The following is a 14,413-nucleotide window of genomic DNA, read 5'->3' as shown; positions in this document are numbered from 1 at the left end:
CAAAGGCTTTCCCTGGCTCCAATTTACTGCAGCCATAACAGAGCTCGCAGTCTGTGAAAGCCATTTAAGCTCCATTTCAAAAGTACCCCTGTAATCCTCCGTATCGCTCAGGTACCCGATTTAGGTATCATTATTTGACATGTGTCCTGTCTAGTCCAGAAACTTCCCATTACATGGGTTCCTATTCATCTTCATGGCTCAAACCAGGTTCAAGCTCCCAGGTCTTGCATCTTGCACCCTCCATGTCCACCCGCCCTGTAGCTGCAGGGCCATTTTCCTTTATTTGTTGTCTTGACAGTGTTAATTCTCACTTCAGCTTTTTAGCTGGTTCCTTTCATCCACTGATGAAACACAGACTTTGAGGACTGGGAGCTAAATGCTGAGTGATAACAAAACGTTTTATTTTCTGGTTTTCGTGCAGTCAGGTGGTGAGCCACGGGAGAGCCAGGGGAGAGCTCGGGGAACTCCTTTTTAACCAGCCCGGAGATTTTTTTAACCCATTCTCTGCCCTACCCAAAGGGACGGGATGGCTCCATGGAGCAGCTCTGCTCTGCCGGGCTCATGGCAGGTGAGGTGTTGTGGCACAGCCGTGTCCCTGCCGCCAGCCTGCCCCAGCTCAGCACATGGTTGTCACGCAGCAGCACACCAGGGTCACACGGCCCGCGCCGTCCGTGCGGGGACAGCGCTGTTCCCGGGGCCGCAGCGACAGGCAGCGCCGCCTCGGCATCGCGCCCTCACAGCTGCCCGCTCTCAACATGGCGGCAGCGCCCGCTTCCAAAATGTCCGCTGCGGCGCCACGCCCGCGCCGTAAGGCTGCGCGCCGGGCGCTCCATGGCCGCGGCTGCCCCGGGCATCTCTATGGCAGCGGGTGCTGCCCGGGCCCGGCGGCGGGAGGATGCCCCTGGCTGCCTACTGCTTCCTGCGGGCCGTGGGCAAGGGCAGCTACGGGGAGGTGAGCCTGGCGCGGCACCGCCAGGACCGCAAGCAGGTAGCGAGCGGCTGGGCCGCGGCTCGGCGTGAGGGGAATGGCCGGGGCTGGGCTAGGGGTGCCGTGGGCTCTGGGTGGCTGTGACCGGCGCCCAGCTGTGGCCCGGGCTTGGCTGGTGGCCCTGACACAGCTCTGAGCACGGCCAGGGACGTGCCATGGTGTCAGGGTGGTGTCACCATCACCTGGCTGCAGCCACCTGAGCTGCTGTTTCGGTTCTCTTCCCTTATCTATAAGAATTTTTTTTAAAAATGTGGAGAATACTCTTCCCGGGAAGGTTTTGGTTGTGCCTAAGTAGAAGCACAAGCATTTTTGTTGGAAAACTGAAATAATCTGTCTTCTCTGGCCAAAGCAGAGGTGTTTGGTAGGGAATGTGAGAGGGTAAAGGAATGGGGATGAGGAACATCCACAGAGCAGTGTCACGGGAGCCTTGTGTGTGAGCCTTATGCCCGGGATTTTACTGGAGGCCATGGGAGAAGGTTTGTTCCCAGCAGGGAGCAGAGGGTGTGTCCTTCCCTGACGAAGGCAGCTCCCTGGCTGGAATCCGTAGCGAAGCCCTATGGTCTGTGGGTTGGGTAGCAGTGATGGCAGGACTTGTTCCCTCCAGGCCATCACCACAGTGCATAGTGCAATGTCCTCAGAGTTGCTAACCTCATCCTAAAAGCAAACAGTGTATTGAGGTGACTTTCACTTGGATACAGGTCCTTGGATTTCATTGTCGTGCTGCTGGTCATTACCATTGGCAAGAGCCTTGCTTCCTATTTGTTGTTTCATCATAAATATTTGGTGCAGTTTCCTGTGTTTTGTCTTTTGCCAACTTTTACAAGCTTTCTTATAGAGCATGATGGTCAGGATTTTTTGTTGTGTCTTTGGCACAGTGCCACATGCTCTGTGAAAGAAATTGTGTCTTATTTAAGCATATTTGCTGTTAACTGAGTGCTAGGTTTTTTGTGGAGAAGGTCAAGTGGCTTCAAGTGTTTAAAACAAAACAAAATAGAATTTTTACATAATTTAGTATCAAGTAAGGTGGAAGAAGCATTGCAATAGACTTCATGGGAGTCCTGCCAGGAGAACATGCACATGAAACCAAATACAACCATTTATTAAATGTCAAGTTTAAAGTTAAGCTAATACATGAGCTTTTTGCATTTTGGTAGTGTATTGTCTAAAAAACACTGATATAACCTAAAAGTTTTAGGTTTCCATGCCTAAAGATAGAGTTGTAGTTGAGTTGTCACACAGAACACAGTAGTTGCAGCATTTCTGTTTTAATTTGAACTTTGATGCTGTACACAATTAGCTTTGTGATATTCCTCTTGGAAGCTTTGCATCATCACAGGTTCAATCCAGCAGGCTTCTGAAACACAAAGTTGCAAAGTGCTGTAGATTTTCTGGGTAATTGGTTCCCTTGGTATATAGGGATGTCTCCTCAGCACTATTTAAATGTGCTGGGCTAATTAACAGGCCCAGCCTGGAGAGCAGACACTGAACCATCTCTGAGGATGCTAAAATTCAGCAAGTAAAAATATTTTCAAAGTTTTAAAACCTCTCTGATAAGTGCAGGTTCGAGTGTAACCATGAAATTATTGTTCTGTGGAAAGCTGAAGCCCTAAAGTGATTCATACAAAATTTGCATCAGGATAGGGTGAGGCCAGATCTAAACATTGGTGTTGTGGGTAATGACAGTGTTCTGTAGATTTTATTGTCTTATCTTCAGCTTCATGAATTTTTTTTGCTGAAACTTGAAATTAGAATTACATTTAATGTAGTACATATTAAGGAGGTAGATAACAAGTTTTGTATGTAGCTTTGAAAAAATTTTGGCCCACCTTAATACAGAATAAAAGATATTTAGGAATGAGCATAAGACCTTTTGTCTCTTTCAGATGACTTTTATAATATTTTTGTATATGACTACATACTTTCCTTATATATATTTAAGGTTGCTATTGACGTGGCCTATTTGAGAGTAAGTGTGATGCACAAACAGGTATTTCAGGCTTAAAAGATGAATAACAGGCAGACATTTAAAATCAGAGTGGGGAAAAAAGACAAATGTGAACATTAGTCAGAAGAAGGCAAAACACCACAAAGTTCCTGAGCAGAGTTGTATTCAGGTGGATGAATGGAACATACCTGTCCCATTTTTATGGTGTAAGGGTAGAAAATAAGAAATTATGCTTAACTTTTAGCCAAACTGCAGCCTCCATGTAGAATAATGAGCGTAGATTTCAAATACAAGCCCTAGGGCTTCTGCAGAATTGCTTGCATCTTGTACCATACACCTTGCTATGTCTTTTACAGTATGTCATCAAAAAGTTAAACCTTAAAAGTGCTTCCAGCCGTGAGAGGAGAGCAGCAGAGCAAGAGGCACAGCTCCTGTCCCAGCTGAGACACCCCAACATTGTCACCTACAGAGAGTCCTGGCAGGGGGACGATGGCCACCTCTACATTGTGATGGGCTTCTGCGAGGGAGGAGATCTCTACCACAAACTCAAAGAGCAGAAGGGCAAACTCTTGCCTGAGAATCAGGTGGTGGAGTGGTTTGTCCAGATTGCCATGGCACTGCAGGTACAGTGAAATGTAATTTTGTCACCTTCAGATATAAATTTAATTTGGCTTTTTATGCATTTAAAAATTCCAGCTAAGCTGCAGCCTTTGGATTCTTATTTGGCTGGGTTAGCATCTAAATACAATGGTTATTAGTGCATTAAAAATGTTCACAGGTCATTGCAGTCAAATCAACTATTTTAGGTAAGAAATTGCTGGTATATTTTATGTCCACACCTCTATTGCACAGTAGACAGTGGTTACCTTCAGGGTATTTGCAACTCTTGTCTGAAATGCTTCTCTGGTTTGAAAGTTTACATTAAATTTAGAAAACATTGTTTTTAGGGAAAAAAAAAGGGAGATTATTTCAGAAGCATTTTGTGTTCAATGTTTTTACTGCTGTTTTTTAATGGTGAGTTTATACTACTAATTCATCATTTCTCTTAAGCTTTATCCTACCCTTTTAAATTTGTAATTGGAGGTTATCAAACTTTAAAAGCAATTGTTACAGCTATGAAGACCAGATACGGATGTTAACACTATAGAATAAGAAATTGGACAGAATATTCTGTCTTAAAGTTGGTTGTCATGGTCAAACACACACAAGTCTGTGGTACTGCCTGTTTTTGTTTATCATGAGTTATTTTCTTCCTGTTTACACCAAGTTCACATTGTAATTTCCATTGAAGTTTGATACTTAGTGCTAAGATTGTCAGGAAATGGAAGTAGAAAGCAGAAAGTGAGTTACAGTCTTCATTTTACATTTTTATTTCCTCTTTTCTGCTGATTTACAGAAGCCACGCAGGGATATTTGGCTAAGCAGTGCCAAGTTTTGGGCCCCTGCCTGTATCAGTAATTTTTAATATTATTTCACCAATATTTCAGGACACTCCTGACTTTGAGAGTGATTTGTGTGTTTCTTCTGCTTTTGTGTTTTACCTCTTTGACTTGTATAATGAGATTTTACTTTTCAGTGTAAAAGAACCAATTAGGAGTTAATTAACCTTATTTATATATTGTTTTTTCCCCTCCAGTATTTACATGAGAAACATATTCTGCACAGAGATCTTAAAACTCAGAATATTTTCCTGACACGAACAAATATAATCAAAGTGGGTGACCTGGGAATAGCCAGAGTATTGGAAAACCAGTATGACATGGCCAGCACTCTCATAGGCACCCCGTACTACATGAGCCCTGAACTCTTTTCTAACAAGCCATACAACTACAAGGTACAGTACCAAAATGTCATTTCTCTTTTCTTAAGCACCTTATTTTGTTTGTCTGAGAACATGACAATCTTATCTCTGGTTTTTAGTTTCTTACGGATTCCAAGTCTTTTTAATCTTTACAATGACAAAAAAATAAAAAAAAAAGGAGAGTGATTTGTGGGAACTTTCATTTCTGGAACTGTGTTTGGTAATTCATAGCATGTGATAAGTTATCACAGCCAAGTTGTTCAGCAGGCTGCCTGTACCTCTCACAGTTGGAGAGATATAGAATGGAAACAAAAATACCAATTTGTGTTAGAGAGATGGGTTTTCTAAATTTATTATATGCCAGACAGGAAGCTTTATACTCAAAAGTTGGTATTAGACATAACAGCAGCATTAAAAAACAAGAAAAGGAAAGGAAATTTTAAGGAGACGAATTTAAAATATAACAGAATAAAGCAAACATGTTCCCTGTTCAGCTCCTTCTGCAAGCCATACACACCATAAATGTGTCTGCAATGAGCAAGAGCTGAGGGGAAACTTCTTCCAATGAAAAATCAAGATTTTTCATTTACAATTAGAACTGATATTATACTAAAAAAGGAAACAAGCAACCCCCTCCAATAGCTAATTTCTACACTTATTTTTGAAAAAAAAAAGGGGGATATTTGTTAGAAAATAGTTCACTTGATCAAAATGTATAAGAATGAGACTGAAACCAAAAGTTTGCAATAGAATTTGGGCTTAATTAGCTAAGCATCATTAAAGGCCTCTTTGAAAGCAGGTGACTAAGTCCAGAGATAAAACCTGTACAATGAATAAATTCCCAAACATTTTTTCCTCCTTTTTTCAGTCTGATGTTTGGGCCTTGGGCTGCTGTGTTTATGAGATGGCTACGCTGAAACATGCTTTCAATGCCAAAGACATGAACTCCTTGGCTTATCGAATTATTGAAGGAAAGGTAAAAACTCTTAAAAATTTTATATGTGCTTGGATTTTCTATCTAGAAACTGAAATTATTTTTTCTAATCAGAAATATTACATGCAGTTAAAAATACTTGCATGTAACATAGATCATCATATATGTTATAAGACTGGTGCTTCATGGTGGTGTATGATGTGATATCAGACCAAGGGAGTTCTTCCTTTGTAGATATGTCTAGAGTTTTTTCTTACCTTTTCATGTAATGAATATACTGATCAATGTTCAAAGTTCTGAGATGACATTGTTAATTTGCTTCTGTTTTTGCATAAACATCACATAAAAATTAAATTACTGTGTGACACCATTTTCCTGTTATGTAAGATTAACTTACTTAAGTGTCTTCTTGCTTTGGCATATAATGAAGTTAATAGGGATTTATTTTTTATAAATTTTTAAGCCTATTAATAGAAGTTTTACTGTTGATTATAATAAAATCATGAACAGTTCTTAGACACACAACTGGAATTTCAATATTTTGTTTAACATTAAGCAGTTGGGTAAATTTCAGCATTTGAACAATGAGTTTATTTTTTATGCAGAGTATGTAGCTGACACCAACTGTCACACATAAACATTCTAGCAGTAGCCCCTGATGAGTATCTTAAATAATACCAGGCTTGCCTTTCCTTTCACAGCTGCCACCCATGCCAAAGGATTACAGCCCACAGCTGGTAGAAATAATACAAACTATGCTCAGTAAAAAACCTGAGGAACGACCTAGTGTGAAAAGCATCCTGCGACAGCCCTATATCAAGCAACAGATTTCTTTGTTTTTGGAAGCCACAAAGGCGTAAGACATTTTCATTTGAGTACTGCTGTGCAAAATATTCATGTCATTGTCACTTTTTTATTTTACAACTTTTCCTGGGTTTTGTAGCATGATAAAATAAGGTTTTTTTATGTGCAGCTACAAAGCACATGAACACGAGTTTCTTTAAATTCTTTGAGAAATATGAGGGAATTAAAGTGGAAAATATTTTTCTGCAAATGCAGAATAAAACTTTGTAGTGCTTAGGAATATAGAATTGGTAGAAAACACACATCTTTCCATATGGTTCTTGAGGCCATTTATCATCTGGGAGTTGAAAAACCAAGTTCCTTTTTGATATACACGATATAATTATTTTTCTTTGTCGGATTTAGTCAGTTGTTTTACTGTTTCCAGATAGAACTGACCTTGCTGCTCTGCGGAACAAGTGTATGTTGCTGGCAGAGTCTGAATCATGTTTTTAGGCTCCTTTTCTAGAATTGAAAATGAGGGTTTTGTGCACAGTCTGTTGAAAAAGCTCAGTATCTGATACTCTTTGTTTGAAAGCTCTTTAGTGGAGTGGATTTTTTTTAAATTAGTATATCTAAAGAAATATCCTAAGACCCTGTTGTTGAAGATTGAATGAGCAACTTTCATTTTCTTCACAGGAAAGCTGCTAGAAATCATAAGAAAACAGTGAATTCTAAACCTAAAGATCCTTGTTCTGTCATCTCATCAAAGAATGAATCTCACAGCAGGAATGTCACACACCAAAACCACTCCTCTGAGCAAGCCAGAAAATACAAAGTTGTAAGAGATGGTTCTTTTTCCCTTAAAAAAACCCCAACAAAACCTAAATCCCTCTTGCTTTTTCTAGATAAAAAACTCCATTTTATTAGAAGTGCCTAGAGCATTCTTGAGAACATTAGATCTGAATCCCAACAATGTATAAAATTCATATTAAGGAAGGAATTGTTTTTAGACAAGAGTGGAAGTAATTAAACAGCTGTGGATCAGTGAAACTAATTGCAACATCTATAAGACGTTAACACCACCTGGTTTGCAATGTTAATCTTTTGCATGTTTTTTGTTTTCTGTAATGAGTCTGCTGTTCTGGGTTTAGCTTTCAGTGTTGAAATACTGAATATATGTAGTGCAGTACATCTTAAGAACTGTTGCCTCTTGTTGGCTCCTCCCTCACAGAAAAGCCAAGCGAGTACAACTTTCCTTTCATGCTCTTGGTGAAAAGTAGGTGTAATCCATGTGTATAAACCAATACCTGAAATAGGTCATTTGCAAATCTGTATCTTTTTAAAAATGTGTGTTGTGACTTTTGTAATGGGTCTTAACTTCCTTTCTGTTTATGTGCTCTGGTATGTTCCCAATTTTCCTTAGGTGCTTAGAGAATTCCTTCATACATGTGTAAAACCTAAAAGATAATAACTTTTTTGGTTTTTCTTTTAATCCTAGGATGAAGAAGATTGCATAATCAAATGCAAAGCCACCAAATTTTGTCCCTCAGAGAAACCAGCTGTTGAGTTGGAAAGAAAACCAGGAAATAATGATTTGAACAGCTTGGGAGACTCCATAGCTACAGTCAGTGGAGTGAACATTGATATCTCACTGTCTGAAAGGATGAAGCATGGAAGTGAGAAGTGTGGCAGGGAGTGTATTCCAGAGAATAATAGAGCAACGCATTTACATGTTCCAGTTCGTTCTAAAATAACATCTAACAGCCCACCAATTAAGGAAGATGGACAACAGCAAAGAGCAAAACAGGCTTTTAAAGCTGAAAGTGTTGAGTCTAAGCCATCTTCTGTTGATTCTGTAGAAGATGATGACACTTTGAAACTCCTGCAGCCTCTATCAAAAGATCAAAAGCAAACTGACCTGGTAAAGCATTTATGCTTATTTCAAGTAGATTTAACCAGTGGCCAGCTCTTAAAATTTAGAGAGCTACTGCACATGTTTTTCTGTCAAGGTAGGATGTTGCTGATGGAATTATTGAGATTCTTAGGTAGTAGGAACCTTGTTTTCAGATTTGCAAAGGCAATATGGTGGAGTAGTTTTGGGATTACATCTATCTAGATGATTGGAATTCTGTTTTTACAGGGGAAAAATTTGCTTTTCCACCTGAGAACAGAGAGGGTAAGAACAGTTTTGTAACTTTGTTCTGTGTTGTAAATAGGCCTGAATAATCTTGATTTGGATGGGGGGCTAATTTGCTGTGATTGTCTTTTCATTGGATTTTGGTCTACCATGAGATTTTGAGTGATAAATCATTATTTATTGTAGAGCTTGGATTCTACTGAAAAGCTGCTAGCACCCTTTGTTCCTGTTGTAATTCAGGTAAGTGTCCTTCTTTGAAGGTTTAGTAGTGTAAAAATGCTGGTACACCAGGTATTTTTTTCTGTGTATCAAGTAGGAATTTATTGTGGTTGTACCTGTGCTATGCTGAGGTGATTGCAGTCCAAATAGTAAAGTAGCCTGTTTTGATTATTTTTTTAAGTGTGTATTTGTAAACCTGGAAATGACATGTCTACATTTTTGATACAATACTTTTACTTATTAGGATGATGTCAGTCATGGAGCTTCAGGAGATGCTCAGGGAAAAATGACCTTCCACTTGCAGCCTCACAGCTCTGTCAGTGAACCCTCTCTTTCACAGCAGCAGCAGCAGAAGAGAGAGCTTGCTGAAGGCTGCTCAGAGAAGGTGCAGATACTTGAAAAATAGCTCTCCTCTTTCCTTTAAGACTGTGTTTTTCCTCTTTAAACGTGGGACCTATTTTTTAAAAAAGGGTGGGTGTTCTAATGCTCTTCTTGTTTCATGTGAGTCTGTATAGCTTCATTGGTCACAAATGCAGATCACTGAAGGTGACTGTTAGAAGCAGCCTGAGTAAATATTTGAAATCCCAATAACCCTCGCAGGGATGAGGTGGGTGTGCCAGATGGTCTGTGCCTTTGCTGGGCTGCAGTCCTTCCCAAGAAATTCCATCAGGACTTCTCACTGCTTGTGACTACAAGTCAGTACCTTTGTGGATAAGACTTGTGGTGGGTAGTAGCTTAGTAGTACTATAAGAACAGATGTGTGATGGCTGCCCTGAGATTCTGAGTGCAAACTGTAGGAAGAAAATCTTGGCATGCACAAAGAACAGAGCTCCTGTCAATTCTTCTACACTGAGCAAGGAGGTTTTTTGGGGAAAGGCATTGGCTACACAAGACTACAGAAGAGGGTGATTGGTGATTGATAGCCTGTTTTTCTCTTTGGGTTTTGCTTTTTCAGGGTGGTGACAGTTGTTGCAAAGGCACTGGCTGAAAAATAGTCTGGGAGGAAGGGGATAAGATGTAGGGATGGAAAAAGGGAAATGGATGCAAGCAGAGATGTGGAGAGGGAGGGATGAAGGGAGATGTGAAGAGGTTACAGTAGGATTCAAAATCTCTGGCATCCAGCTTTACCATGCAAGAATGTCTTCTAGATTGCAGAGTACTTGAACTTCTAATGAAAAAATAAAATGTTTCAATAAAATTCAGAATCTTGCTTACTTCTCTGTCAAGCTCAGAGCAGCTTCTCCTCGGCCTCTACCTGTTCCTTCTGATGTGACTGCAAAGACAGCCCAGAGGGGTGCAGAGCACCCTGAGCCTGCAGATAGTGCCAAAACCAATCAAGCAGCCATTCCAAAGGTTAGTGATGAATACTGTGTCTGCTTGTTTTTGTCTCATTTCTTCTTAGCAATTTGTTCTCTGAGTGTATGCACAGTGAGTAAAGGTTCCTACCTCAGGGAAGCTCTGTCAAGCACCTGCTCAGTGTGGGATGAGGCTTGCTGAGCCTTGGTGGTCAGAAGCCCCTTGTCTTGAATTCAGATTGGTCTCATTGAAAACACTTTGTAATAAATAATTATGCATTAAATAACAGCTCTTTCTCCCATGTTGAAAAGGATTTTTTGCTTAATAGCAGATTAGCAAACAAAAGTCATAATGGTGATTGCAAATTAGTATCAAATTAACTGTCTTTCAAGGAGCGGCCCTTGTCAGCAAGAGAGCGAAGGAGGCTGAAACAGTCTCGGGAGATGCTTCCCTCTGGTAATTTTTATGTTTACATTTTATCATTTTATGTATAACTAGGCTAATAACTTCTTTGTGAAGAAATGATAACTCTTGTCTGTTCTTCACTGCCATCTTCAGAAAGATGCACTAATGGTCTAGTTCTGTGTTAAATAAAACTTTTCTGTTAACACGTCTATATTCTTCTGCTTCCTAGTCAGTTATGTTCAGTTGTGTTCTGTGTTGACAACTTGTCTCTGAAATGTACATGAGATGTAGAATACTCACTTTCAGACAGAAGCTTCAGTGTTTTCTCTTAGCAGAATACCTACCTGCCTGTCTTCTGCCGGGTGATTGACTTTTTCTTGCATGGGCATGAAACTAATTCAAAATACACGCAGCTAAGTTGTAAATATTGTCAAAATGTCATTGTCCCAGTGATTCCAGCAAGACAATCGTTAAATGGTGCAGTAGTTGAAGAGAAATCACTTGTGGAAAATTGTGTTAAAGTTCCTCAGTCCTCATCAGATCCCAGTATTTCTCAGGTAAACCTCGTTGAAAGTATTTCTTTCATGTAAGAACAGTAATTGATGCCATATTGCTAAATTACTTTCAGCTATTAAAATTTTTGTTATTTATCCCCTCTTCCTTTAGAGCAAGAGAGAAGCCCATTGCCTGTCTGATGATGAGTTAAGCTCTTCCACAAGTTCTACAGACAAGTCTGATGGTGATTCCAAGGAAAGGTAAGTATTTTGTTTAACCCTGTTCAAGATTTTTCACTGCTATACTGGACCTTGACTTGGAGAGGAAAAAATTGGCTTTCACACTTTATCTCTACATAGTGAGTGACTGAAGAAGTATGTGATGTATGAAGGAAAACAGCTCCATTTAATTATTGTCTGTGACTGTACACGTTCCATGCTGAACTTTCTGGGCCATGTGATTGTGTACTTCTGGTTTTTGTGACCTGTAGCTTCCCAGGAAACCAATCTTCCAACACCAAAGAACATCTACTGTCAGGATGCATTAAAAGCACGAGTTAAAAGGTGCCAGTGTGCTTCCTTTCCACCGTAAATGAGGCTGAATTTATTTCTGATTTTTGTCAGTGTAGGCTTTCAAGAGACGCAGTTGTTGCATTGCCAGAGTCAGCAGAAGCCAGTAGGATTGTGGAGCTTTGCAGTGATCAGGTGTTAGATGAAATCGTCCTGATGTTGTTATTGATAAACCTGCACCACAACAATTTAACATGGAATGCTTACTAGGACCTCACTAAACTTATTGAAAGTCCTTGGAATGCAGGCTAGAAGTTTCATGGTGATGATGACTGCATTACATGTTCCTTCTCTCCTAGGAAAAGCAACGTGAATGAAATGAATGACTTGGTGCAGCTGATGACGTGGACACTGAAAATGGACTCCAAGGAGAACTCTGAGTGCTGTGTAACCTCTACTCCAGCCCCAGAGTTTAAACTTCATAGAAAATATCGAGATACTTTGATTTTGCATGGAATATCACCTGATGAATCAGAGGAATTAAAAATGGAAGAGATTCCTTCAGGTCTGTTGCTCTGGGATTCTGTGGTAATTCTTACTCATCCCATATTCTTCCTTCTGCAGAGTATGAAAATTGTCTGTACTGAATGTAATTACTACTGCATTGATTTTCTAACTGTATTTTATTTTTAATAGATATGTTATCAGTCCCTTACAAGATTAGGAGAATGGTTGAAATCCTGAGATCTGATGTGGTACAAGGATTGGGAGTGAAACTTCTTGAGAAGGTTTACAGAATCATGGAAGAAGATGATGAAGTGAAAAGAGAGGTGAATATCTTTCATAATAAAATTGTTTAATTAATTTATAAACCTAGATAAATGAGCAGGGTCTTTACCCTATTGATAAAGGGTAAACCTTGATTCCAGAAAGTCTTTATGTAGTCATAGGCAGGCAAGGGCCTAAGTACGTTGTCATTTTCACTCTTTGATTCTAGATGTAGACTACATTCAACTGCAACTTCTTGAGAAACCATCAGAGCTTTAGAATTGTACCATGGTCCCTGGATTTGGGGAAGATGCAAGGGATGCAAATAATTTTACTCTGCTGTTTCCCCAATAGTAATTTCTTTTGTCCTTCAAATCTTTGCCTTCACATTACTTGCACCATGCCCCTTATGTCTAGAACAAGAAATAATTTAACATCAATTCCCAATAGAGGTGAATGAGAACACCTCCAGCTCCTTTGATTTAAAGCTTGGTTACACATACCCATGCAGTATTTGATTTGTAACCTCTGAGGATCTTTTATTTGAAATTTTTGGGTGGGATTTGGAAGTCTCTTGCCTTTAGACAACAACTTTCATTTTTCTTCTCTCCCATCTGCATTGCCAAGATTCACATGCTGCTTTCAGTTGAGTGCTTTGGTATTTTTTGGTTAATATTTTGGTAGCTCTTGCTTTTTTTCAGTATTGGTAAATGTTACGGGTTTTATTTGTGTTCTTAACAGCTGCAGTTGAAGGAGCACATGGGAGACAAGTATGTGAGTTACAGCGCAAAGGCTCGGCACCTGAAATTTCTTGAAGAAAATGTGAAGCTCTGACCAGAGTCCTGTCCTTAGAGAAAAGAACTGTTTTCTAGCTCCTTTGATAGACTGGACCAGCTTACAAAGCACGTTTATCCATTGATCTCCTTTGCTGGAATAAGGAGGTGAACTTGCAGAAAATGTTAGAATTTGTAGTAATATTTTTCATTTTAAAATGTGAACCAGGCTATCACTTTCTCAGAAGAGAAACTGTTTAGTTTAGTTTTTATTCTCTTAATGAAACTTTAAGAAGTTGCTTTTCATAGATGAAAATAGGGGTGGACTCCAAGTTTTGTATACTAGGGAGTGTCAAAAAAGATTATGTTTTGGTTTGAATTTGTCATAGCAAAAGGTTTTTGGTATAGTCTCATACTAAATACAGTAACAAAATCTCTGCCAAGGCTCTGGTGTGATAGGCTATAAACTATTACAGCAGAAAGTTGTGAAAATTTAGCACAAAGAGAGAATTACTAATTTTTGTAGAACTCAAGGTCCTCAGGTTCTGTAAATTGCCAAGTCCAAGTGCTGAAGGGTAGTTGTACTGCTTGTAAGGAGACTTTGCTCTTGTGTTTTGTTGCTGAGGCAGTCACCAAGGTGGGGGAATTTGGTAACTGGATAAGTCTGAAAATGTTTGAAGAGAATACAGTGATGGTTACCGTGGTCCCAGCTTGAGAAATCCCTTTGCCTTACAAATACTAATTCCTTTTTGGAATGAAAGTGCTCAAGACTAGAACCTCTTAGGGAAAAGATAAAACACTTATTTCTCTTTGCATCCAGAGTGTCTTGCTACACCCACCTAGGCATTGTTGTGTACCATCCCTAAAGGAAAGAGTAATGTTTTTTTAAAGAGTAAAGAAGTCAAAGGGAATTGAATTTGTAAAATAAAATTGTAAATTAACAACCTGTCTCTTTTCCTGGCTGTAGGTGAAATATTCTAACTTCCAGCACCTGTGAGTGAGGTTACTGACATGACAGTAGTAAAAAAAAATGCCATACCTACGGATCCTGCTGCCTCTCACACTCTACAAGCTCAAGTTACAATGTTTCAAGAGCTATTATATTTTGCAGAGGCAAAATGTTACTTGCTCTTCCCAGGGAAATTTATTTTAAAGAAAACCTGCCACTCTGCAGCCTCCTATCCTAGAACAGTTATTTCCAGAACTGTGGGGTATGTACTATTTCACAGTATTTGTTACAACCTGGCTCTACTGACACCTTTTTTTACACATGGTTAGATATATTTCAGTAGAAGTCCAGCTGTTTATTATCTTTTAGGCTATGGCAACAGCTTAACTAGACTTCATTTGATTCACT

At 39.5% G+C, this 14,413-nt stretch overlaps 1 protein-coding gene across 1 annotated transcript; it reads left to right on the top strand.

Annotated features, from left to right (window-relative positions):
- The first annotated feature begins 756 nt into the window (after window positions 1–756).
- Window positions 757–14,000, top strand: NEK4 (NIMA related kinase 4). Its single transcript, XM_085072865.1, has 16 exons — window positions 757–988; window positions 3,290–3,556; window positions 4,570–4,767; window positions 5,603–5,710; window positions 6,370–6,524; window positions 7,151–7,292; window positions 7,953–8,375; window positions 8,778–8,831; window positions 9,055–9,195; window positions 10,038–10,163; window positions 10,499–10,562; window positions 10,962–11,068; window positions 11,178–11,266; window positions 11,875–12,080; window positions 12,212–12,345; window positions 13,025–14,000. The coding sequence occupies exons 1-16, from the start codon at window positions 896–898 to the stop codon at window positions 13,115–13,117; spliced, it is 2,400 nt and encodes a 799-aa protein (XP_084928991.1). The 5' UTR covers window positions 757–895; the 3' UTR covers window positions 13,118–14,000.
- The last annotated feature ends 413 nt before the right edge of the window (window positions 14,001–14,413 follow it).

This window comes from Lichenostomus cassidix, chromosome 12 (genome assembly GCF_008360975.1).
Source record: "Lichenostomus cassidix isolate B80296 chromosome 12, HeHo_3.0, whole genome shotgun sequence".
NCBI lineage: Eukaryota > Metazoa > Chordata > Aves > Passeriformes > Meliphagidae > Lichenostomus > Lichenostomus cassidix.
This window is presented reverse-complemented; position numbering and strand designations above follow the sequence as displayed.